The sequence below is a fragment of the Ctenocephalides felis genome, unplaced genomic scaffold, assembly GCF_003426905.1.
Source record: "Ctenocephalides felis isolate EL2017-DRISC unplaced genomic scaffold, ASM342690v1 CF-g0.4_SCAFFOLD_03570, whole genome shotgun sequence".
Lineage (NCBI taxonomy): Eukaryota > Metazoa > Arthropoda > Insecta > Siphonaptera > Pulicidae > Ctenocephalides > Ctenocephalides felis.
In genome coordinates this window covers 2876994-2904556 of record NW_020539724.1, presented here as the reverse complement: position 1 = coordinate 2904556, position 27563 = coordinate 2876994, and the positions used below count along the sequence as shown (strand labels likewise).

Here is a 27563-nt window from a genome sequence, read left to right as displayed (position 1 = left end):
CTGTCATCAATTGTCATACAATACTTCATTTAGTTAAACATTTTATTATCAAAGTGTTGCTATTTTGCATCTAATACTTATCTCGTAAAATAATAGATATATTTCTTATTGATTTAGCTGATTATTTTCAAGGAAAGTTAATGCAACTTTCCTGGAAGCAATATGACAACTAGTTATTTTTTATGTTAGAACATTTACACTTCTACAATACTTCAATTAGTTATAAATTATATTCAAAGTGTTTCTATTTTGTATCATAACTATAGTTATGTATATAGAAAATTACATTATAATGTAATTTTCTCCACATTTTATTCAAGAAAATTCTAATAACCTTAGCTTTCACCTAAAATATGTCCCTTTTCATATATATATATATATATATATATATGTTACTTTGAAATATGTTTCAACGTCGAAAAAACTATCAAGATATATGTATATATATATATATATATATATATATATATATACATATACATATATATATATATATATATATATATATATATATATATGTGTGTGTGTGTGTGCGTTGTCTGACCTGATTGACCTGATGATAAAATGTACGATAGAAAGATTTATTCTCAAATTATATTATCAATGTGTTAATGTTCGAAAAAATACGATCATCAGCTCAGAACAAATCAGTATTTGATTAGCAATTTACTCGATATATAATAAAAGTTGCGGTCTGAACGCAAAATTATTTGGATTTTATTCAAGTATCAATAAGATAGAAAAATAGGAAAATAAAATTATGAGTTTAAGTGTTCAAATCAGGTTTATAAAAATTAATTAAATTTGAATAACTGTCTAAGAATAACGAATATAAAATAACTTCATTAATATACTAATAAAACTCAACATTATAAAACAGAATTTTGCAAATATTTTAAGGTCAACATTTTTAAATGTAAATGCTTAGTATTAAATGTATATTTAAAATTACTTTGGAATAAATTGTTTTGAATTTTTAGAATCTTCCTGCAATTGTATTGGAAATTTTCGTCAATATAATAGACATTTCAATCATTGCCGTCCACCTTATTAAACAGTGTGTAATTAATTGTATAGAAGTTTATGATTTTAAAACGAAAAAAGGAAACTGAAAAATTTGATCAAAATTAAAGATTAATTATAATAAAAAATCTGTCGAGCTGTTTTTGAGAAAACGTTGGTTTAAGGCAAAAAATCTGTCTACACGCTCACAAATATTTTTTCCAAATTCGATTCAGAATGGCTTAAAACGTGGAGAAAACATAAAATTAGCATTTTTTGTTGAAAACATAAACTTCTCCTTAGGGAAGTTAATAATACTGACAATATTAAGAAACAATAAAAAGCCATTTGAACTGAAGAAAAAAATAAAGGGCTGAATAAAAATTATTATTATTTATAGTAATCTGTAAATGATGTAATCTGCAATCAGTCATGGGGGGACACAGTTGAATAAGTTTATCGTCATCGTTCGTTTCTTTATCTATCATTATTGATTATATGAATATTTTTTTATTTTTTATATATTCTACTCCAGTTTGCATAATAGGTAACACGCCCAACATTTTTTATGAAAGTAAATACAGAATAAAAATATGTTCAAAAAACCGAATAAATTAAACATAGTCGTAATAGGAGCTGGAGTCATAGGTCTAACATCAGCAATCAGACTACAAAACGAATTAAATCATCCATCAAATGTTGTGTTAATATCAGACATATTGACCCCTGATACCACTGGTGATGGATCTGCAGGGTTATGGGGTCCATTTCTATGTGGCAGAACTCCAGCTGAGGACATCAAGTTAGTTTGAATTCACAACATTTCATAGATTCAACCTTTCTCACTTTTTCTTATTATCCAGTCGCTGGTCAAATGCTACTCACATTTTATGCAAGGAGCTCTGGCTGAAAGGCCATGCTGAAAAGGCTGGAATATGCCTCATGCCAGTTTATCGCCTGACGACAGAACCTCAAGGTTATCCTGCACCTGAATGGTGTCACATAGTATATGGTTGTCACCAATTAAGTGAAAAACAATTGGAAGATTTAAGTTCAGAGCATTCAAGGAAATATACGTATGTAATCAAATATTGTGAATGTTTTGCGTTTTTATATAAAGCTATCAATAGTAGTAAATATATATGCATAATATAAGTATTACATATATACAACAATTATATTCAACAGAGGTGGTCATCACTTCGTATCATTCTCGTTAGAACCAACAAAGTTTCTGCCGTATTTAATGAAAATATTTGAAGACAACGGCGGACATATAATTCGAAAAAAAATTTCAAACTTTCAAGATTTGTCAATGTTCGATTTGATTGTTAACTGTACAGGAATAGGAGCTAAAAAACTTGCCAAAGATGAAAGCGTACATCCTATAAGAGGACAAGTATCCAGGGTAAGTTGCTAATTAAACTAGACGTAAGTTGACTCGGAATTTGCATTAACTTCCATATATATATATATATATATATATATATATATATATATGTGTGTGTGTCAATAATCAATAACAGTAAAGATTTAGCAACTTTTAAATTATGACGATAACATTTGTAGCTGTTGTTCGCATCACACTAATCAACGCGATTTCCAATATACGTTATATGTACTAAAGGCGCGAACCATTATTTCAAACTTTAATGCTGTTTTACAATTAACCCTTTCGATTTGCTAATTGCAAAGAAAATGGCTCGGCCGATGGTCTAACAAATCGAATTAACGCAATTCCTTATCGATGTTTTTAATGGCTTTTAAATGCTTGAAATCGTTGCAGCTGTTTTTGAGTAAACATCGACGAAAGTTAAAACTTTGGAACATATGCACGCTCATGCTGAATTTTCCTAATTTTGGTGTTAAACGATTCAGAATGACTTGAAATGACGAAAAACGTAAAATAATAATAATAAACTTCATAATAAATCAAAACTATTTATAAATTATTCAATTCAGAAAATTTAATATTGACTGAGTTAAGAGTTTTAAAATATCACTTTTTCAGGTGTTTGCTCCCTGGATTTTCCAAGTGGTTTTGGACGATAGCGATGTGGGAAATTATATTATACCAAAGTATGAAACAATATAACTTTTGTTGTAATTTCGGATATAGTTTCTTATTATTTTTAGTATGGAATCTGTTGTTTTGGGAGGAACACACCAAGAAGGTGATTTCAATAGAGATGTCGACGACAAAGATTCGGAGTTTATTAATGATGGTTGCGCTGATATTGTACCCTCGCTGAAGGTAAAATAAAAATAAATTATAAATACATTTACCATTGTCCATACATTTACCATTTAACATTTTAAGTAAAAGCAAAAGAATCCTCTGCATATTCAGCAAATTATAGATAGAGATTATGCCACTAAATTTATTAAAAGAGCATATATATGTATACATATATATATATATATATATATATATATTTTGTAGTTTCAAACAAGAATCCAAAAATAATAAAAAATAAAAAAACAAGAAAAGTTTTTAATAAACAATTTCTTTATTTAATTATTTGTTTACTGTCGACGTTTCGGAACTAGGTACGTTCCATCTTCAGGACATTTGTCAAGAAACATGATCTTGATGAGATTTTAGCAAACAATATGTTTAGGAAAAGAAAATAGATTTTTCTTAAATAATAAATTAATTGCAAAAAAATATAATAATGTACAGAAATATGATAATATGATCAAAATGAAAATGATAAAAATAAAAATAAATGAGTGGATTATCAGAACAAGATATTAAACATAATAGAATTTTTTTTGAAAGTTATGGAAAATTTTTTAAGAAAAGGTTAATGACAAAGTTGAATTAATTACCTGTATGTTTGAATATATGTTAGCACTTTTTCACTAAACAAGCTTTTTAACAAAAAATGAATAACATATATTCAAACATACAGGTAATTAATTCAACTTTGTCATTAACCTTCTCTTAAAAAATTTCCCATAACTTTCAAAAAATTTCTATTATGTTTAATATTCTGTTCTGATAATCCACTCATTTATTTTTATTTTTATCATTTTTATCATTTTCATTTTGATCATATTATCATATTTCTGTACATTATTATATTTTTTTGCAATTAATTTATTATTTAAGAAAAATCTATTTTCTTTTCCTAAACATATTGTTTGCTAAAATCTCATCAAGATCATGTTTCTTGACAGATGTCCTGAAGATGGAACGTACCTAGTTCCGAAACGTCGACAGTAAACAAATAATTAAATAAAGAAATTGTTTATTAAAAACTTTTCTTGTTTAAAACTATAGATATAAGTAATATAATTATAACAATAACAATTATACTTAACAGATAGATAAACAAGAGAAATGAAAAGTAAAAAGAAATATATACAAACATACAAAAGCGTAATATATATACATAAATATACACACAAACAAAAATGTATATATGATATACATGTAAAAACACGTACACATATGCATATATACATATATATAAACATATACATACGGACATGTACATATGTTATGTATGTATATGTGTGTATATATACATATGTACATGTCCGTATGTATATGTTTATATATACGTATTATTCGTATGTATATATGCATATGTGTACATGTTTTTACATGAATATCATATATACATGTTTGTTTGTGTGTATATTTATGTATATATATTACGCTTTTGTATGTTTGTATATATTTCTTTTTACTTTTCATTTCTCTTGTTTATCTATCTGTTAAGTATAATTGTTATTGTTATAATTATATTACTTATATCTATAGTTCTTTTTCCAATTTCTGTCATTTTTTCCTAGTTTATATTAATTTTTCAATATTCATTCTGTAGATCCACTGATGATGACATAAAATACTATGTCGAAACGTTTGGAAAAATCAAAGATTAACTTCTAAATCTTTGCCTTTTATTTGATGTATGCCCTTGAAGAACTTACTCATATTTCTCAACATCAAAATTAACTACTTTAACATATATATATATATATATATATAAAATTTTATTACACTTATGCGAACCTACTTTATCAATGTTGCATTCTCATTTCAGAAAGCCAGAATGATTAAAGAATGGGTAGGACTCCGACCTGGACGATATGAGGTAGTAACAATTTTCATTATACTTCTATTGCTATTATAATTTCACAATTTGTTTCACTGTAACTGATAAGATCGAACATAAACGCTATAAACTCTAAAAACAAACAGAAATTTACATTGAAACATTGAATAATGTTTTTCATTAGAAAAATAAAATGCTCAAATAAATTCAACATTCAAATGAATTCAAAAAATCTCAAATGTATACTGCTAAGAACATTTATTAAATTGCTGAAAAATCATCTCTCTTAATGCATGTTCCATTCGTTCTGTTATTCAGATATCGTACCCAATTTTTTTTTTGCTTATAGGTTCGTTTGGAACTAGAAAAAATAAATGGCATACCAGTGATACACAATTATGGTCATGGAGGAAGCGGTGTTACCTTGAGTTGGGGTTGTGCTGAAGATGTTGTGAAATATGTCTCGCAATACTTTGAAAATGATTCAAAATTCAACAAATCTAAATTGTGATGTTCACTAGGCATGTCTATACCATTTGTTTGAATCTCCTTAGGCAACTATAAAAATAATCCAATAATACATGTGAATTCAAAATGAAAAAATAAGAAGTATGATTAAGCTTGTGTAACTTACAGCACAGATAACAGAGAGAAGACATTGCTAGATTCTGTCGATCCCTTTATAAATAGACTCTTAGTAAATATAACTATATGTATCAAATATAATAAATTATTGTAAAATCATACAAGTATATTAAAAATAACAAATGCATTTCTCAATACAATACAAACATGTAAGTAATGTCCAGTATTTTGTGGTATTTTGTCTCTTACATAAGAAAATATGTATATAATCTGTTTGAATAACAATTTAAAAAATAACTTATTAATACATAACATGCCTGTATTCACAAATTAAATAAATTTCTTTCTATATCGTCATTTGAATTCCATAAACTCTCTTGTTTCTTTTCTTTCTTTATTTTCTTTTTAGGAATATGGTCTTCAATAGATTCAGATTTTCTTCTTTTCTTTGTAGACTGTGATTCAATATTGTCAGTTTCTAAATCAACATTTACTTTCTTTTTATGTTTCTTAGGCTTCTTTTTACAAACTAATTCTTCCATCACATGAGGTTGAACAAAAATTTTCTTTTTATATTTTTTGCCAAACAGTGGATGTCGGACTTTCAAATTTTCAGGAAATTCTACTCGTGTAGGAATTGTTTTTTTTATGTCTCTAGCAGATGCTGCTTTTATTTCTGATTGTATAACAATATTTCCAACTAAGGGATAAGACTTAATTGAACTATGTCCTGGAACAAACACAAATACTTGTTTGACTGGATTTGGGATTCTTGATAATGAGTAAGCAGTGCCATCATACTGAAAAGACGAATTATATATGTTTTGATCTATTAATAAGGCTGGATTGATGTTTCTTGGGCATTGTACTATATAAACTTCTTCATCGCTAGTATCTCCATCAAATTTGATATTATTTGTGATTACTTTTCTTTTGATATTTTCATTTTGTTCAACATATTGTTTTATTAATCCACTCTCTGGTTCTGTAGAATCTTTATCAGTTAAATCAACAACTTTCCCTTTAAAAGTTTTATCACTCACTTGTATTTGTGATATATTTGGGAACGATGTATCAGGCATATTACTGATATCTAAAGCTGTTGAATTAACAACATTATTAAATAAACCTAATTTTGGAACAATTGGAGATGGCATTAAATCAGTTTCTTGACTATGAATTTTCTTCAAGTGCAAATTTTTGTTTAGTGGTTTTGCTTTGAGAATGTTTTTATTATCTAATGATTTTTTAGGAGATAAAGTTTGACTAATAGCAGGTTCTTCATCCATATTTAGCTCATATGATCGATTAAATTGAAAACTATATTTCTTGTTCAGAATTTCATCATCACTTTCACTATCATCATTTGCTTTAGATTTATTCAAATAGTTTTTCTTTGAAGATTGATTAAGAACAATCGAGTTTGATTCATTTTTTGAATTAGATTCTATGACATCATCTCCTGAATCATCTGAATAATATTCTGTTTTTTTTGTTCTTGGTTTCGCTCGATCTTGGCTTAGTTTTGTAATTGATGATTCACCATCATCATTTATTATAGATGGTTTTAATTTATTTTTATTAGATTTTTTCTTATCTTTAGATCTATTTGCTTCATTGAATGATAAAGATGAAACTTCATCACTAATATTATCTGCATTGTCCCTAGATTTTTTTAATTTATGGTTTTTACTTTTGCTTTTACCATTATTTTCACTTACTGCTCCATATTTAGAGAATTCATTGGTTGATTCTACAGAATCGTTTTCAATACTTGAAGATAAGTTATCTTTACTATGCTTCTTTTTCTTTGTGAGCGATTCTTCAAAATTGATCTGTGAGCCTGCATTGAAAGAACTTTCTACAAGTGTATCTTCTGATTTTTTCTTCTTCTTCTTTTTCTTAACCTTTTCAACTGAATTATTCACTTCGTCATGATTGTTCAGACTCATATTCAAACTTGAATCATTTCTTTTTTTTTCTAAAACTAAAAATTCATTGTACTCCTCCACAGTACAAGGTTTGATTTTGGTCTTAGTTTTCATTTCTTCTGTAGATTTACGCTTACTATATTTAGTCGAATAAGATAAATTATGTGAGTCACTTAAATTATTTTCTTCCTCGCTTAAAGGTTCACTTTTAACAGAAGCGTCATCTAGTAGCCCACTACATTCATTATTAGTATTAACATCCAAGTCAGAGTTGTCACTAGAAAGTTCAGTATGATCAGCTAAAATACTTTCTGGTAGATTATCATCTGAACTTTCAGAATCATTTACATCATCTAAGCTAAGTTTACTTACTTTTGAAGCACTAGATTTTAAGTAAGTTTTCATCCTAAAACAAGAAAATTTATTACATGCAAATGAAGTTAAAGAAAATAAGAAACTAATTAAAAGCCAAGTTGAAATGTAAGTCTATAAAATATTTCGCAGTAAACAAATAATGTAATCTGACTGCATAAAAGTCAGGGTTAAATTTTAAAAAGATTGCCAAACAAGTTTATCTTAATTATAAAAGAGAAACAACTTAAAAGCCTAATCCAAATATAGAACTATAAAAAGTATTTCTCAGTAGATATATAATGTAATGCAACTATATAAAATAAACAAGGTCAAATTTTTAGAAGAGAAGTTGACCCAACATGTCATGTCAATTATAAAAGAATCTATCAAATATGAATTATATGGTTGTCGAAAAACAAAAAGCACAACCCTTATACCCCTTGCAGAAGTTAAGATCGCAGAAGTCAATAATTCTAAATGTATAAAGGAAAAAACAACATTTTTGAAAAATTAAAATTTGAAAAAAAATGTAATATCAAAAACGATAATTAAGTAAAAACAGAACTTGTGCCTAGAAAGTCTTTAATTTTAAAAGCACTGAAGATAAAGGAAATTGCTATAGATTGCATTTAAAATACCATTCAATGAAAATGCCCTTATTATGTCTTATAATTAGCAAACCTTTGTTTGTTCAATGGAATAAGTTTCCAGGTCATATCATCTAATCCTACAGACATTTTCAAGCATTATTAAATTGTTCAAGCAATTTATTTATCGTCTTGAAGAAAGCATAACCTCAAAAAATATTATAATTTGACATAATTTTATTACTTGAATCACTCACTATATCAATGCTGATTTTATAAGAATTAAAACTCACTATAAATACTACAAGTCAAGAAAAAATAAAAACACGAGGTTTAATATCGAAACATTCAAGATAAAGATTAAAAAGCACGACCAACTTATTGAAATGCAAGAAAACGGAATGAAAAGCAGTAAGAGGACGGCACTAGCTATACGTGACAGCTCACATTTAAATTACCGAGTTGGCAGCACTGCGCCCAAAAACATCAACTTCACTTATATTATTCTATCTTCAAATTCAAATTTACTTTGACTTAAGAAAAATTATATTATCAACTTTAATTTATATTTCGTGTTTTATTAGTTAAAATATTCTTTAAATAAACTTAATAAGTTATATACTTTTTGAATATTTGTTTTGTAATTGTTCTTGTATCCAGTTTGGTAGATAGTTGTTAAATTGTTTTTAATAAAACTATTTATTAAAGTAATAAATGCTATTATTTTCTAAACTGTATTTGATATTATTCATACTAATCATATTGTTAGCTAGAATAGTAAGTTGTATCTTATACAAATTTAATAATGTCTCTTAAACGATTAAAATAGGTATAAAAATGATAAAAGTTATAAATATTTTTTTCAAATATTTTTATTATGAAGAAATAATCATGAGCATGATTAATTATTTTTCTATTTTTCTATTTCTTGATTAATTATTATGTGTTTACTTAAGTTTTTTTTTTTTTTTTTTTTGTGTTTACTTAAGTTATTAATGTATATAAGTTATTAATTAATAAATTGAAAACTTTGTTTATTAAAACTTACTACAAATTTGCTCCATTTGTGATTTTGGCATTTTGGTGAACTCGAATTGTGCTTTGTATAGTTTAATAGTGTAGGATTCAATTATCATTCAGCAGCAGCATTTCATGGCTAAAAAATTTTTACCATTAATATAATATATTATTTTGCCAAAAAAAATTTTTAGGCTTACAATAAAGGCCATGTAATAGGCTTTTATAAACCGCTTTAATCGATTATATTTTTTTTGTATTCAATATGTTTCTCCATTATTCTCTCTTTATTATGAACTGGCACTACAAATCATTCAAAACTAGAATTACTTAAAGCACTCAACTACAACAAAAACTTTAACAATTTAATCTTAATTGAGATATCAATACTACTTTGACATATTATTATATTCTGTTCGATTGTCAATTTAATAATTAAATACATTGATTAATATGATAGTTGGATATGGGAGATCCGATAAAACAGTATTCAACAAACATATAAATTATTTTATAATAAAAAGTTTACAAAATGTGACAAAACTTACTCGAACCTAATAATCTTCTATTAATTATTCCTGTTTTTCTGTTTGTTTCTGTATGCAGTCGCTATTTTTAGGATAACTGTTAATTAGAACAAAATGGTATGTCACTACATAATACATTACTCATATATATATAATTTAGTTTTTTATGATTAGGTTTCTTGTTTTCTTACACGTTGTGATCACCTATAAATAGAATATACTTTTATTGGAAGAAAAAATATTTTATAATCATTTCCACAGCTAGATACTATAATTTTTTCTTGATAATTAAACTCTGGTAATTATAACATAGAAACGATTTAATTATAGAAGTTTGTTTTAAATAATTATCATAAAAATAAGAACTAATATCAAGCATATAACATAAATACATTTATATACACTTGTAAACGCAGAACTGTCAAACGATTATTTCCAAACTGTGTTAGGCAGTTAGGCCATATATAATGATGAAAAAATCAATTTGAACAATTACACAAATATTCAAATTGATAAAAATTTGTTAAAAAAAACTTTTCATGGTTTTTACTTGATATAATATTAAAATTGATACCGTTTGTAGATACAGTTTTACTTTATATTGACTTGCCATTGAATAACTGTCAATCGTTTGACTTTTAGGTCGGTGGCGACATCTAACACAGAATCATATGAACCCGGTAGTCACTACGTAGTTCCCGACGAACTGGGAAAGATATTGCATAGAGGCGCTGCAAGCGTCTTGCTTCACGTCAGTTTGATTTGAATGAAAATCCGCGGATATCCATGGATATTCCTAAATTAGAATTATTAGAATTAATAAAGCAAAATTAGAATTTAATGTATTCATAGAATGTAATGTATATATCCATGACTTTTTGACATGAAATATTGAAAGAAAAAATATGTATGTATGTGACTTTATGTCAGGTTTGGTTTAATTTGATATCATTTTCAATCTTCATTTTCAAATTGAGTAAAATGTTTTTAAAAAAAGCATATTATTATCAATAAAAGTTTGCTAAATACATATAGTAAATGAAAACAAATTTTGAAGATTTTTGTTTATTTATTCATCATTAAACATATATTGCAAATAAAGATTCAGATATTTACAAATTTGAAAGATCATATCATGTGATGTGCTTTTTATTGCCACATCCAATTTCATACACAGAGTAGTTTTGAATAACACTAACTGATGATCAATTAAAATATATTCAATTAATACATAATATATTAATGGCTTAACTAACAATTATATTTAAATAAATTGAATTCATACTTTATTGGAGCATGTGCAAATTTTAAATATTATTTGCAACACGATAATGATAATGAAAATTTATTTTAAGTGAAAATTTATTGTCTATACTGTTGAAATATATACAAGGTAATTTAAAAAAGAATAAGTAAATATTTATAATATTTTATACAACCACATTTAACAAAAGTTTGATTTAAATTTTAAAAAGTAATTAATTTAAACAACTCGTTAATCATTAGATTTAGATGAAAAATAATATCGATAACTAGCAATATGTTAGAACAACGTCAATAAATATAAGACTTTTCCATATAAAATTAAAATCATACTTTTGATAAAATACAAAACATTATTATAAAAACTTAGATATAAAATAATGTAGGTGATGTTTACAATAACAATTGTGCAATTAAATACTGCATAAAGTGAATAGGTTATTGCACAGAACTAAATAAATTTAATTCATTAAGATACATATAATTGCACGATATCTGTTAAAACGTTATTATTATAAATACATTGTAAATCAGACAATTTTGCTTTACCAATGTAACTACACATTGACATTGCATTATGAGATACGTTTCAGATGTGATTGCTTATATCACATAATATATCACTTAACTATAATAATAAGTTTTTATGAACATAATCATTATCAAGTAGCAAGGTATAATAAAAAAAACAATAGATACTAAATAATATTTACATAAATATTCCATTGTTAAATTTTAAATATCATTTAATTTTTAAATATTGCATTGCAATTCATGACATTTGCAAATGTGTAGCAATTGCTAGTCTATATCTTATTTCAAAAAATTAATCTTAGAGGAAAGAACTTTGTATTAAAAACATTCAAAGAAAGTCAAAATTTTTAAAGGAAAACTATATTGTTTGAGTCATGTTACTATTTTATGAATTTAAAATTGAATATTATTTTAGAAATGAACTACAAGTACTGTTCAATAAAATAATACAAATATCTCTTGCATCCAAATTCAAACATAGGCCACATTAATTAAAAGAATTCTTATATACACACGGAAGTATTCTCTATTATGATATTGATAATTATGTATCTTTTATTCACAATTGTAATACCCTTGCAAAACCAGCATACAATTCAGCACTAGTATATAATAAAGTTCTTATTGTTAAATTATTAATTCATTATGTATATATGTAACAATAAATATTAGTTATAAAGTTCATAATTGTTATACCTAATCTTAGAATAGTTCATTTATTGAGCTTTATTAAAAGTCGCTCATCTATGTTTAATCCAAAATAATAACATGAGCTTCAATTTAGTCTAAATATTAGACTGAATACTCTTTTGGTGATTTTTTTCACTTTCAGTCACAGAGATATTTTAAGATTCGACAAATTGTTTATCCAAAAGCTAATAATAATTAGATACACGTGTACTTTAACACACTTAGCGATTTCCGTATGAGCATTTATTATTATAATAAGAATTATGCTTAGTAGTTGGAACTCAGAAATTATCAATCACAAAAATATTTCTGTGCATGTCTGCGATATTAGAAAAATTAAATCATATTACAGATTGTATGATAATATATTAATATGACACAAGAGAACAAATAGAGTTCATTCAGAAGAGTAAAAAGTCAAATGTAATATTTATCCTCAACATGAATAAGATGTGAAACAATTAGTACTTGATTTAAGGTTGTGCGATTTCATACAAATAAGTTTTTTGGTAGTATCGTAAATGCATTGCGATTTATATAAATTGATCGACTATACTTAGCAAACCCTATTTAATTTCATGAAAATTGTATTAATATTATTGGCTACAAAATATAATTTGAAAATATTTCAATGGCAGTTATATGATCATCGTTAATTTAATTTATCAAATAAATTCATCCATATATATACTTTTTGCATATTCACCCACATAATAAATGACAAATTAAATATTACTATTCATTTCTCAAAATAATAATGAAAAGTGTAATTCTGAAATAAAGTGTAACTAAGGAAATGCATAGTTTATCAATTTAAGCTCTAAATAATATTATTTTATGTAATAGTTTACATAAGTAGCCTTAAATTACACAATTTAATAATAAACAGGTATTCAATACACATTTGGCATTCTCATTAAATATTTCAGTTATTGTTTGGCTAATAAATAGTAAATTTACAAAGAAAATATTTATTATCTGTGTAAATATGTAAATACTTATATACTTGCATATGTGTGTGCTCATGTGTACATTTATAAACTAAAGAAATAAATATATACATAGTCATATATATGCAAGTATATATATAAATCAATTCTTATCTACTAATAATTTAAGATTTTATTGAATTTATTTGTGTATTTACTTTTACATTAATTTCAACTTCATCACTCTACTCCTGCCATTATCCACTTTTGATTATATTTGATTTCAGCACATTTCGAAATAAGTATTCCTCAATTTTATCACAATGCTAGTTTATCTTTCACATTATTTTACATATTATATGCTACATATATTGGGTCGAGTTGATCGGCCAAAAAACCATCTCTTAAATGCATGCGTTGCTTCTCACCTCTAGAATTGATAGGTACCACACCAGGATCGATTACTACCACAACTCCTACGATTAGATGATGTTCCTCCAAAACAGCATTTGTAACAAGAGGTACTAGGTCTAATGCTTCGTTTTCGTTACCATCTAATTCAACAACTACTACCAGCAAGTTTGTCCACGTAAAAACAGCGCTATAAGAATAATGAAAATATTATATTGATGCCAAGTAAAAACAATCAGCTTTATTAGTGATTAGTGAAACTTACCATTCAGCTATTTTCTTGTGACATCTCATAACTGAGTTTTCTATGTCGATTGGATGATACCTCATACCTCTCAGCATGACTGTCTCATCTAAAGCTCCTACTACAAATACCGCATCGTGCAGCTCAGACGAATCACCAGCGCAGCTTATTTGTTGGCCTGGCAATAAACCTTGAGATGCCAACGAATCAGAGTCGCTGTCACCCCGTCCACTATTCAGACTTAAACTGCTTATGTTTGTTTCATCTAAAACCTGTTGCTGCTGCACATTCTCTGTTCGTCTCAGGAATCCTAAATATCCCGTTCGTGCGTAAACTTCTCCAGTAGATCCGGTTACGAGTCTGGCACAGAAATGATCAGCATAATCAGTCTCATCTCCGTAAATAGTGAAGTATCCACTGGCATTGTGGCTGCATTGGACCCATATTTCGCCTAAATGAGAATCTCCACATTGTCCTTTAGTTTCAGGATTAGCAATGATCACTTTAACTCCTGGTAATAATTTTCCGGATTCCATCACGCATAATGAATGAGGACTTCCACGTTCTACTAAAGATACACGGTCGTTACGAAGTGCTCGCAAATCCACATAAACAGTAGAAGGTTCAGGACTCGATGCTCCTTGTAAACATATTGCTATGTTGACACGACAACCGAAAGATGTCGAAACTGCGCGCGGACTCAGACCTAAAGCTGAGAAAAGTTTCGAAAATGAACTGGTGAGATTAATTCTAGGTCTCTCTTCTGCTACAACTACGCAAGTTCTCACGCAAGCTAAATTCACGCCTCTAGTCTTCAATTGATTCACTGATCCTCCAAGACCTTTAGTGCACAGTTCCATGACGCCGTACGAACAAAAAGTGTCACGTACACGATATTGTGAAACAGCGCTCAACCATAAAGCTGGATTGACTTCAACTTCAGAAGGAGGAATCAGTATCGAATGGTGTCCTGAATAAATACTGCTTAGGCACCAAAGAGCAAAGCCCAGTCCGCAATACGGATCCAAGCATAGAGCAATATGCCGACTAGGATACAATTCACAAGCTAATTTCATACTACGACACAATGATGTGACAGCCGCATGGGACATTTTTATACCAGCCAGCATTCCAGTCGTAGAAACACTGAAATCTAAGTATGCTAGCATTTCAGCAGTTGGTGCTCTGTATGTAATAGGTTGCTTTTTTCTAGGCATGTCATCCGTGTCCAGAGTCGTGGGCCAGGATTTAATATCTATAACATTGCTAGCCTCTTTTGACTTGATAAGTTTTAGCACATTTTGATTGGAGAGCACGAGCACTGATTTGCTTACATCTACGATCATTCTAACAGTTGGAAGAGTTGTTTGTAAATTCTGAGGATGCGGTGGCCGTATCGTTACAGGAACAACGCCAACGTACAGACATCCGTAGAACGCACAAATCAAATCTAATCCAGGCGGGAAAATCAGAGCAACATGATCACCGGTATTTATGCGCCCTTTCTCCAGTAATAGATTCGCAATGCGTTCAGCACGTTTGTGCAGTTCCGAACAAGATAATACTTTAGATACTGTTCCCTTTGAATTTAAAAGAGTGAAGATCACATGATCAGGTTGACTGATAGCACGCCATCTGAGAGTCTCAGATATGAATTGATGCTGTAAATAAATTACGTATTAATACAAGGAATTGAAGCAATAAGTTATACGTCAAATATTCATCATTCAATTACAAATATGAAGTATATTTTTTTCATAATTCTACTCACTTTCCTTGTGGCGTCGTTATCATCAGTGACGCCCATGTCTCTGCCCTGCGCACTTGCCAGCCGGTTGCCCTGCACCAGGTTGCCAACGATGACGCTCGCGGGTCCCACATCTGCAACAGAGTCGGCTATTGGAGCCCACCAGAAAAAATAGTTCGAGATAAAGAGCTGTTAGCAAGCTTGTGGTCTCATCACAAATACAATACAAAAAACACAATAACCACTAAGAAGTAAGCCCGGAAAAATATTAAAAGATAGGAGAATAGATTCAAAGATTAAATGGTTCTTATGGTTAGAGCAAATATTATGGAGGCAGATCTTATCAATTAAATGTTTAAATATAATTATTGTTTAAAATAAAATATCTGGTTCCAAAACGCTTATAATATGAAGCAGTCTTATATTTTCTAAAAGTATAATTAATATATATATATATATATATATATATATATATATGAGTGAGTTCTTGAGGGCGATACATCAAACAAAGAAAATCGCCCTCAAGAACTCACTCATATATTTCAACATCAAAATTAACTACTAAATCATATATATATATATATATGTGTGTGTGTGTGTGTGTGTGTGTGTTCCAATTGCATAAAAATTAATCAAGTAAGTAGCCAATGTATTTGATGTATTTCGCACTAAAACCTGATTGACAGATGCTAAATAAAAAATATATTTTAAATCAAAATAATAATTTTCATATCAAATAATATAATTTATAGATGCTTACTGAAATTCTTTTTATTAGAAATATTAATCGTTCAATTTCATTTATTATACTTTTCAATTTTAATTGAAGTAAAATCAAGTGTTAAAAATGTTGCTATTTGCTTACATTTAAACTGATTTGAACATATGCCATAAGAAGGAACCATTAAATCAATAATATATGTTAATCTTTCAGTCACAAATGTTAGTTGAAGTCAGGTAAAGAAGATTTAATAAGTTCTATCGCAAAGCGGTCAAATTAATAGCTTTATTTTATATATTAGTTGTTAAACATGCGCTTTTAACTTGTGTTATTTTTCCAAACCGTGTTATTAATGCAGTGCATTAAAAACATGCTAATCACAATTATTTTCAATATTCTGTACTTACAATGATTTTAATAAAAAATAATAATTCTCTTTTTAATACATTTCTGAAAATTATAGTGACAAAATTTATAAAAATATGTGAGCAAAAATCAAAAGCTAATATTGAATTTTGTGATTATATGATTGGTTTATATATATATATATATATATATATATATATATATAATATATAAATTAATATCTATCTATATATATATATATATATATATATATATATATCATTTAATCAGGTAAATCGTGGTAAAATACTTGATAGTATTATAAAATAGTAAAAAAAATAAAAATCTATAAATAAGATGATTTTTGTAGTTCATTTTACTCACAACAGTTCAAGCGTTTATTGCACTTGAAATCTTTATTGTGCGAGTCAGAATGTTGTTTCATTTTTATTTTAGTGCAAAAATAAATATTCTTTTAACTGAATGACTTAAATCTAGTACAAACAAATAATAGTATTATTTCTTTATTATTTTTATTCAAAGAATAGGTTTCTTAAATATTATTAACATCTATTATACCGTAGCTAAAATCTGCTCAACAATATTTCGGAAAGTAAATTTAAAAATATGTACAAAAAATCAATTTCGAACCATTGCCAAATACCCTTACCCTCACCAGTTCCTTAATCCGCAATTGGTAAAAACTTAATATTTTGATTATCAGTACGTACCTGAGTGAATCTCCCTCGGTTTGGGTAAATTGGTGACACAGGTGTGCGGACAGAGAAGAACATTTGCTGGATGCAAAGAACCTTCCAAGAACTTTCGTTTGCATTCTGATAAATGAATTCCGCCCAAAGGCGTTTTTGGCAAATGATTTGGAGGAACGAGAGCTAAGCAGTAAATGCCAACTTGGTGAATGCTGTCAACGGCTTGTAGAACTCTGGACATCCATTGGAAAGACTGCAATAAATAGATTAAATATAATTATTAAAGAATCAAAATTGAAAATTTTGATACATTATCATTATATGAAGTCACCTCTTCTTCTGAGCAATCAGGTCTTTGTTCGGCTATAACACATATCCTTTCATCACGAAGCACTCGTATGCTGAATACAGCAATTCTGCCACGATATATAAATTTCATAGGTTCAACTGCTAAAACAGTAGCTATAATATCGTCAGCATTATGCTTTCTACCTGTGACAGTCATTAAACCATCTCGAGAACCACAGACAAAGACAAGACCTGAAAGAAAATTTATATTTTAAAGAAACGCTCTTATGTGGAACGAAAGTACTATAATTTATTTCGTTATAAATCTTACCACCAGGTCCCAAAAATCCAAGCAGACCACTTCTGGTATACAAATCATCGGAAACGGGTTGACCGTCTGCGTTCAAAGGTTGGACCTTGAATGTACTGTTAGTCAAACCCTGCAGACCCCAATATTGACTACCAGTTGCTCCGGAATTTACGCAAATCTCACCAACTTCATCAGTCTTGCATAGGTAAGATGGCCCATCTGTTTTAACTACGACAATCACACCTAAAAAAATAAAAAAAAAGAATAATAAAAATCATCACAACCTTCATCTGGTTATATGTAAATTGATTCTTTTCAGACAAAAATATTAAATTAAGTGCGGAAATTTTATACTCACATCCTGGCATAACTTGCCCACAATCTTGCAGCGTTAAGGAAGTCAATGAATTTTCTTGATCGACTCTAACAACGCCATAACTCAGACCAGACATTGACAAAACACCTCTGCCAGTGGCATTTACGCCTGATCTTCCTGGTCTTCGAACGGAAACTGTTAGACATTCTGGTGATGAAGCGCACGGACAAATCGCATCTGGTCTAAGACCTGAATATAAAAGATACATTGTGAAACAAGTAAACCGAAACACGACTGTATGAGAAATTAACGTAATTATTTTATTATATTTACCTTTGGTTTGGAAGACCGACAAGAATTGATCACACGAAGACAAAGACCATGGATTGGCACCATCAGCGACTAGTAACAGCCTCAAAGAACTTAGCGATAATTCTTTGTGATCCTTTGTAGCCAACAAACCCCAATGTAAATCTCGTGATTTTACAACGGCCACACTCGCTCTGTGAATGATAAAATTACCATCACTTAAACTATAGAAATTTAATGAAATATATAGGTAAATATAAAGGTATTCCTTCGTTTTACCTGTATTTAGTGATCATCTGCATCCAGGATGCTGGATTGACTTTCATCAAAGAGTATGGTATAAAAATAACATGCATTCCGTTCAAAACGGAACATAGGACGCTGTGCCAGAGTCCTACTTCTCGTTTGAAGTCCAAAACACAAACCATATTCTCTCCTTCAGTGTAATGACAAGACATTGTAAGAGTCCTACAATGTGTCATCATCGCTTGTCTTGTAATAGTCACTCCTAGAAAAGGTAGAGTAATTTAGAAAATAATTTTTTAATAGGTATTTCAATGAATTTTCTTCACTTACCCATAACAGAACCGTCTTTATCGGTTGAGTACTCTATATAAGCAGATGTGTCCTCCGTCACTCTCGCAGGAGGTGACCAATCTTTAGGACACTTTGGTTGATGTTCCGTTACAAACCAATGTAATTTCGGCCAACCTTTGAAAGCCACAACTTCCCCGGTAGCTGTCTTAGGAATACCTGGAAGAACAATTGAAGTATAACCCAATATATATTTTCCAAGCATTGCCCTTTATTTGATCCTCACCTTTCAAACAAGCTTCCGACGTGAGTGCAACTTGAACCCCACAGGAACCGAGTAGGAATCCGATTTGTTGTGAACCAGCATCTCTTCTCGTGAGTGGAACCTCGATGGGTACCGGCACCAGACCTGCCTGCAGGCATCCGTAGAAGGCGCAAACAAAATTTATCGGATCGCTATTTGGGTAGACTAGAGCGACCCGATCGCCCGATTTTAAGGAGAGATCATTACTTTTCGCGAACGATTTGTTCAGTAGGGTGTAAGCAATTTTTTGCGATCGACTTAACAATTTCCCTATGGAGGTAAAAAAAATCGAATCAAATATAGATGTAAATATACAACTCAAAAGTTCCAAGCAACAAATTGATTTATTCTAACATGGAAGTTAGAATGGAAACAATTTGGAAGCAAAAAAATTGAACCAAACACAAGTGGACCAATTACATCTAAAGACATTTATTAATTGACTTCATAATAATAATAAAATAGATATTAACAAGGAATGTTGTGATCCACTATCACCATATTTCCTTTTCGATGACGAGAACCTCTTGAAAGTTATCATGGAACTCTGGGGGTATGAACCATTTTGGGAATAATTGATTTTTAATAATAGGCTAACTGAATTTCTATGTAAAATTGCTACTATTTTAAAATATTAAGTTCGAAATCCGTAACACTAAACAAAATTAATATACAGTCTATCATTTAAATAATAAATAGCAAAATTTGTCCACAATACTAATACAATGATAAATGGTAAGTTATAATAATAGTGCAATTTTTAAATTATTTACCATATGTTAAAGTTGTTGTAAGTTTTCCATTAGGATCTAAAACCGTGGCAACAGGAGCTTTATAAGATCCTGATCCATATCGTTGAATAGCTGCCTCCAAATTTCGAGGTAACCCTGATGGTACCTGTAAAAAAATAAAACCAAATCAATAGTTAAAAAAATAAACTTAATACTTACACTACATAAATGGATCTATTACCCTGTAAACAAATTATAAACATTTTTTAGAATGTGGATATTAATTCAGTAACAGTTCTTAAGTGTAGCCAGAGAATAATTGTTTCATAAAATAACTTCTAATCTTGATTAATTATTAAAATATTAAATAATTATATAAATATGAATTAATATTAATTGATGTTAAATTTTATATTTGTAATTAACTTACCACAAGTTGCTCGCCGACTGCTGAAGTCATTGCACCACCTTCTGGCCTAGGGGCATTAGGGTCTTTAGGGTTTGCTGCAATTTCTAATTCGATATCATCATCTTCATAAAATTCTGGTAGTGGTCTGCGTTTTGGACGTTTTAATGTATTCAGTAGCTGCTGTATTTTTGCCGAAACTTTCCATCTTAAATAGAAAATATAATTATAAAAAATATAGAAATTGGAAATAAATATTATGATGAGTACTAAAATGAGTGCCGGTTAACCAGCACGGTGCCCAGCAGATTTTTCGACCAGTATTTGAATTTTCAAATTTGGTTCCGGATTTTTGGCTAAAACTTGGACCAAATTTTCTGCACGTTTATTATAAAGAAACGGCTCAATGGACAGTAGTGAAAATAGCTCCTGCTGCAGTTGTTTTTGAAAAAAACGTCGATATAATGTCAAATTTTCCTCAGCTACACACGAGAAAAGGTGAAACTATCAAGTAGGAGGTTTTTAACAAATTTCTCCTTTAGGAAGTTAATAATAATAATTAAACTAGTGGAGCGCATGGCATCGTGCCTTAAGGCAAATTGCTGGAACTTCCCGTACCTTCCCTTTTTAAAAACGATTAACGTTTTTCTTTATTTTGACATATTTTGGAAATTTTGAACTTTTTTTCAAAGCAATCGTACTGCTTTGACTGCATAGAGACGAAACGTCAAAGCGCGTAAGCGACGCGTCGCCGTCTAACGGATAAACATTGGTACGGAACCCATAGGAATGTAGACAAAATTTATACTTATTGTTAAAATCTCTATAAAATATCTGGTAATTTTATGTGCATATGCCTAATGATCATTTTTGACCGTCAAATGGCATTTTTTTACTTTTTTTGTTCTTGTTAATACAAGTAAAATGTTTTTTGAATTATTAAAATCGGACGCTCTGTTCTCTTAAAAACTGAGTTACCATTTTAGGCACTTTTTGTCCCGTATCTTCGGAACGGCTAGATCTGCCTTTGCCAAAAACTAATCAGCACGTCTCCTTATCAATACGAATCGAATGTTTTTTGAATTATCCAAATCGGTTGATCGGTGTTCCCAAAATCGTCAAACATACACACACGCACACACACATACACACATCCATTTTTTCTAAGGTATGCCAATATATTCAGAAACCTTTGAAACGTAAAGATATATAAACATTTTCATTTTCGATTTTTTTGCGATTACTATAACTTGCCTTACGGGAAGTTAATAAATATTAAAAATAAAATATAATAAATATATGAAATCCACTAGCTTCACTTCATCACTATTCAACGAACAATAAACGAATGAAATGATTATTTCATAAATACATTTCTTATTATTATTCCTACGCCATTATTATAATTATCAAAGTTTCTTCCTCGATATGACTCATTTTGCGCAACTATGAATCAATAATAAAGTTAATTAAAATATTCGTATAAATTAAACAAATTACGTAATATTGCAAAACAAAAGTTCATTTTTTCGTTTGGTGATAAATGTTATCTATAAGTAATAATATTTTACTCACGCTTCAGCAAAATGAGCATTTCATCAAATAATTTTTTATCCATGTTGACATACTGAATCACTTTATTTAAAACAACAAAATTGCAACATTTATATTGTTAATAATTTTTAATACAACCAAGTCATATTAAATATTGATATCATATAGTACACGCATTTTATGTATAATTTAACATACATTTTTTAAATTCTTAAGCACAAATATTGTAATAAACCGTATGAAGACTTCTTGCAAACTGACAAAAAAGTTGTTTTGGGAATTGCACACAATAACATAAGAAGCAAGTTGAAACCTGTTCAAACAGATAGTATAGAAATACATGCATAAAATATACTACAAATATATTATATAAGAGTATAACACTAATATAAAATCTTCACATTAACTTGATTTTTACATTTAACTTCTACAACAAGACTGAATTTGATCAATTTACTCATAAATATAATAAGAATTGCAATTTTTTCATTTAGTCAATCATGAAGCGATATACATATTTTCCTATCATAAATTGTTTGCCATTATCTTATCAGTTTCATGTAGAGTTTAATATTAAACTAGGTGTAAGTGGCATTTTGCTTTAAGAAAAGTTGCGAAAAATGAGATTTATAGATACAAAGTTCAACTGTTCATTTCGAAAATAAAATTTAATCAATAAAAAATGAGTTATATACTTAATCATAAAGATTGAGTTTAATTAGTAAAAAACTAGGAACTTGCTGGAACTTCTCGTACCGTAATGGAATATTCGAGAAATTTTAAATGACTCAGCTTAAATTAAAAATGAATTCCGAATAATTTAAGTTATTTTTTTAAATATCTGAAAATATTTTTTTTTGAAAATTCGAAATTAATTTTTGCTTTTTTAAAAATATAAATGTTTAAAAATAAAATAAAATAAAATAATCGAACGAAGATCACTCACTATTATTTTTATAATGAAACCGCTTTTCGTAGTATAATATTTTAGAACGCTCGTTTAGATAACAAACTTTCTCTATACAAATCACGAAAAAACTGTTCCAACGATTTTTCACTAAAAAGAGATCAACACGACTTTGAAGAGTTTTAGAATTTTCAGAATTGATTCAGGGTTTTTCACAAACCGTTGACGAAAAATTAGCACTATCAGCTAATTCCTAAAGAACAGAATGTCATACAAACCTGAATTTTTATTAAATGAGTTTCAATTTTTAAAATCCATGCAGTCGTTTTAAGAAAATGTTGACGAAAGGTCAAATTTTTGCCCTCATACTTTTTTAATATTGTTGTCAAACGATTCAGATGATTTCTGAATTGAGAAATAATAAAATTAATAAGTTGAAAAAGTTAAATAAACTACAAACCTGTATTTAAATCAATGTACGCAACAATTGCAACTTTTCATTTAGTCATTCATAAAATGATTGTGTTTCGTATTAAGAATTGTTTGCCATTAATCTAATCAGGTTGGATTTATATTGTGATTGAAATTACAATTACAATATGAATGTATCGTATCAAATTGTTCAGAAAGATAATCGATTTAATTCGCATTGTTTTCTACGTGAATCATTTAAACAAATAGTATTAGTAATAATGAGTTCACAAACTTTTGTTATATAATTGGTTTGCCTATTTGAGTCAATGCTAATATTCAGCAGTAAACTATTTATTTACAAAATAATGATATCGAATGAAATATATTAAAAGAATTTCTTGAAACCTTTTAGAGTTTAAAGATTTTTTATCTTGATTTTCGAACAGTTTTTAGCAAAGTTTTCAAAGTCCTATGTAAAAACATTCAAAAGTTACAAACGTTTAATGTCGCCGAGGTAAAAAAATCGTCGAAAATAAAAGTCTTCACTAGGATAAGTTAAAAAATAAAAATCGGAAGTCTAGAAAAATATTAGAAAAATGAATACAAAGCCACAGATTGAAATATTTGGAAATAAATAATTTATATATATATATATATATATATATATATATATATATATATATAAATGAATTTTAATGAACAGTACCTTCCAGTGCCAGTGCCCATGTCATCAGTGCCTCCTGTGTTCTGGTACCGATTCACTCTGTCGGCACCAGCTCGCCTGGTCTGTGTCGTGTGCGTTACATCAGGAGGTTGCGTATCTGAATTAATAGTTAAAAATGTTTTAGTAAACAGATATTATCAAAATGAATTGTGTTTATAATTTTACTTACAAGGTCTATTTGTTTGTATAACATCAGTAATTTCAGTAATTTCGCGAGGAGGCGTTGCAGCTGGTGGACGTGGCTTATGATGTTGATGTTGGTGTTGCACAGGAATTGGTATTGGCCTTCGTTCTCTGAAAATGAAAAATACACTTTCTAATTTTATTATAATAATAATTTTGATAAACTGTTACTGAAGTTTACTACCAAAACCATTAAGCCATAAATAATATAATTGATTTTTTCAAATTATAAAACTTTTGTTATCCAAACCTATTATTGTGATGATGGTGCGAATGCAGTGGCGGCGGCGGACTGCCCGCACTGGACGTGTCACTATGAGAGGGAGGCGGAGGCAGTGCAGGCGGTCGCCCTCTTTCTGGCGAAGACAATGTATCACCATCGTTGTCTTCTGTTCCGCACTCGTTATCGTTCGCTAGACTATCATCGTCTGATGAAGATTCTAAAACAGTATCAGATAATAAACGATGATGAGTTCATCATTGACTTCGTCCAACAAATAATAATCGACAACTGACCATTAAACAATTATTATCGCGCATAATACGAATATAAAAATAATACCAACATTTGAGAGCAAATTTCTGAAAATTGCAAAATATGTGATAACAAAAACAAACTGCGCAAATATAGAAACAAGCTCAACAGTCATCCAAGTTTACTAGCAAGGCCTTCACTAACAGAAAACTATTGTTGTACACTAGTAAAACGCCACTTGATTTAAGTCATTAATTTTCCTGATAAATATTGAAATAACTTAGTTATTATTTCTAAGAAAATAGATAAGTTTATATTATTATCATTAAAATATTGTTAATATTAGTTAAGGAATAGAATAACATGTTGTTTTCCCAACATGTTACTATAATATACAAATTTACTAAATGTCCTTACTAACTGGACAGTTGTACATATAGTAGTGAATAAAAAAAGAGGTAAAATTTTGTCTTGAATAAAAATGTCACTTACAACTATTTTTTAATATTGACATAGCCTCAAAATATTCCAAATATCTTGAATTTTAAACATATTTTGTATTGTTTTAAAAAATTGCAATCTAAATAGCCAATGGTCAAGAAAAAAACCCGGCAGATCTTTACTAAAAACTAATCAGCAGCACGATTTACATCTTATATCTTTCAAATGATTTTTCAAATATTCGAATTTATTTAAAGATTATATGCAATATGTGAACAAATATTGATTTAACAGTTCTTAGCAAAACTACACGTCTGATCATAATTACAAAAAGCTCATCAACGTGATTATTATTAAGTTTTATATAAAATTCTGGAAAAGGCGACGAGATACCTATGTCTTTACAGGCACATATTTTTTTCAATATTTTAATACAAAAAATATAATCAAGAAATTTTTTTTATCTTTCTGATGGCTTTCAAATTTTTCAAAATGGACAAGATGTGAACAAATTTTCATTTAACTGTGAATTGCAAGGAAACACCTCTGAGTATAATGACTGAAAGCTCACCAACATGATATGAGTATATTATCAAGTTTTATTATGACTCCGTACTTTACATAATTTTTTCAATATTTATGTCAAACAATTCAGATTAACCAAAATCGAAAAAATATAAATTATTGATAAGCATATCGCCTATTATCAATTCGTGGATTTTTATATAAAGTATAGATACCAGACATACCACTATCATGCCTATCCCTGTCAGGACTTCTCTGCATAACAGATGTCCTCTTAGAAGGCATCGGGAGAGAAGGCTTCGGCCTGCCTTGCATTGCTGCTAATGCCTGCTGGACTGCTTCTTGTCGAACCTCTGAAAAAATAAAATAAACATGAGATTATAACATTTCATAGATAATAGAACTCATTAAATTTATTGTATACAGATTAAAAGATTAAAAATTAAATTCAGCAATTGCCTTGACATGCAGAACACAAATAGAGTACAATGTGATGAATTACTTATGACTTCAGCATAAACGTAATTTTTGAAAACAACAACTATTCTAAGAAAGTTTTATAAATAACTTGCATTAAAATTATGATGTGCTAGCTAATGCAAGCAAATTATGAGGTAATTTTCAACAAACAATAGATCTATTTATATCCAATCATGCACAAATTTAAAATAAAAGAATTAAAGACAATGCTAGCCAAGTTCTCATCATCAATCACGTAATTAAAACCAATATCGTGCAAATAATTAAAAAGATTACCGACAAACTTTTGACAATACTTACCGCACCAGCGAATAAAACTTAGCAAAAAAATTAAAAGTCTTAACTCATTAAGCATATCTGAACGCTTTCTTGCCTGGAACTTCTTTCGGTTTAATTATATATTTCGCTAAAAGTTTTTAATTAAAAGAATATATATATATATATATATATATATATATATACATATATAAAGTACAGTAAAAAATTTGCTTAGAAGTTAAAAGGTTGGAAAAGTGTAATCAATCATTCACTGGGAATAAACTGCGGAAAATTATCAAGATATATTACACAAATTAAAAAGTGTCCAGATAACTTGAATAAATCTCAAGTCTTGGGGTTTGTGAAATATTAAATCTATAATTGATTAAAAAAGACAAAAAGTATTAAGAAATTGCAAAACTTAGTAAATTGATAAAAATCTGCCAACCATGTTATTCATGTTGTCAAAGATAAATATTGAAAATATCTATACAAATTATTTTTTCTAAATAATTATGTCCGTCAAGTTAACTGTTCTTTAATAAGTTAGGATTAATTTACTTTAAACTGTCATAGTTCGAATAATTATAATACTCACAAAGCAAAAAAATAAATAAATTTTAAATTAATATATAAGGATTTCCGAGTATTAAAATTATTTCCTTAACACGTTTAAATTTTTTTTCCTAATCATTTCTTTCACTCGACATAGAACATTAACTACTTTATATTTCGTTAAA

General features: G+C 28.6%; 3 protein-coding genes across 15 annotated transcripts in view; 1 reads left to right on the top strand and 2 right to left on the bottom strand.

Moving 5' to 3' along the window:
* Positions 1–1595: 1595 nt before the first annotated feature.
* On the top strand, positions 1596–5621 carry LOC113383069 (D-aspartate oxidase). The gene is made up of 7 exons (XM_026621320.1): positions 1596–1804; positions 1866–2078; positions 2191–2410; positions 3014–3081; positions 3139–3256; positions 5058–5108; positions 5419–5621. Exons 1-7 carry the CDS (start codon positions 1596–1598, stop codon positions 5578–5580), a joined length of 1041 nt encoding a protein of 346 aa, XP_026477105.1. The 3' UTR covers positions 5581–5621.
* A 259-nt stretch (positions 5622–5880) lies between these two features.
* On the bottom strand, positions 5881–10616 carry LOC113382812 (dentin sialophosphoprotein-like). Of its 7 annotated transcripts, XM_026621054.1 has the most exons (5): positions 10463–10614; positions 10092–10167; positions 9575–9682; positions 7958–7991; positions 5881–7862 (listed from the first exon to the last, which is right to left on the bottom strand). In XM_026621054.1, exon 5 carries the CDS (start codon positions 7697–7699, stop codon positions 5978–5980), a length of 1722 nt encoding a protein of 573 aa, XP_026476839.1. In that variant the 5' UTR covers positions 7700–7862; positions 7958–7991; positions 9575–9682; positions 10092–10167; positions 10463–10614; the 3' UTR covers positions 5881–5977. The 7 variants fall into 7 exon arrangements, with proteins under 7 accessions (XP_026476839.1, XP_026476836.1, XP_026476835.1 ...); XM_026621051.1 differs by having other exon boundaries at positions 5881–7991; positions 10092–10274; positions 10463–10616; XM_026621050.1 differs by having other exon boundaries at positions 5881–7991; positions 10463–10616.
* A 3083-nt stretch (positions 10617–13699) lies between these two features.
* LOC113383073 (disco-interacting protein 2) overlaps positions 13700–27563 on the bottom strand; it is a 267401-nt gene continuing 253537 nt past the window's right edge. For 6 of the 7 annotated variants that reach the window (XM_026621324.1, XM_026621326.1, XM_026621329.1 and 3 more), the window contains 17 exons: positions 26310–26438; positions 24895–25084; positions 24631–24755; positions 24444–24558; positions 20887–21070; positions 20499–20622; positions 19708–19995; positions 19464–19640; positions 19167–19395; positions 18912–19081; positions 18621–18827; positions 18284–18505; positions 17996–18204; positions 17686–17917; positions 15913–16037; positions 14163–15802; positions 13700–14087 (listed from right to left, as the gene is read on the bottom strand). In XM_026621324.1, coding sequence (XP_026477109.1) covers positions 13835–14087; positions 14163–15802; positions 15913–16037; positions 17686–17917; positions 17996–18204; positions 18284–18505; positions 18621–18827; positions 18912–19081; positions 19167–19395; positions 19464–19640; positions 19708–19995; positions 20499–20622; positions 20887–21070; positions 24444–24558; positions 24631–24755; positions 24895–25084; positions 26310–26438 — 4619 coding nt within the window. In that variant the 3' untranslated portion in view covers positions 13700–13834. The remainder of the gene's footprint in view (positions 14088–14162; positions 15803–15912; positions 16038–17685; positions 17918–17995; positions 18205–18283; positions 18506–18620; positions 18828–18911; positions 19082–19166; positions 19396–19463; positions 19641–19707; positions 19996–20498; positions 20623–20886; positions 21071–24443; positions 24559–24630; positions 24756–24894; positions 25085–26309; positions 26439–27563) is intronic. The other variant, XM_026621325.1, reaches the window with a different exon arrangement.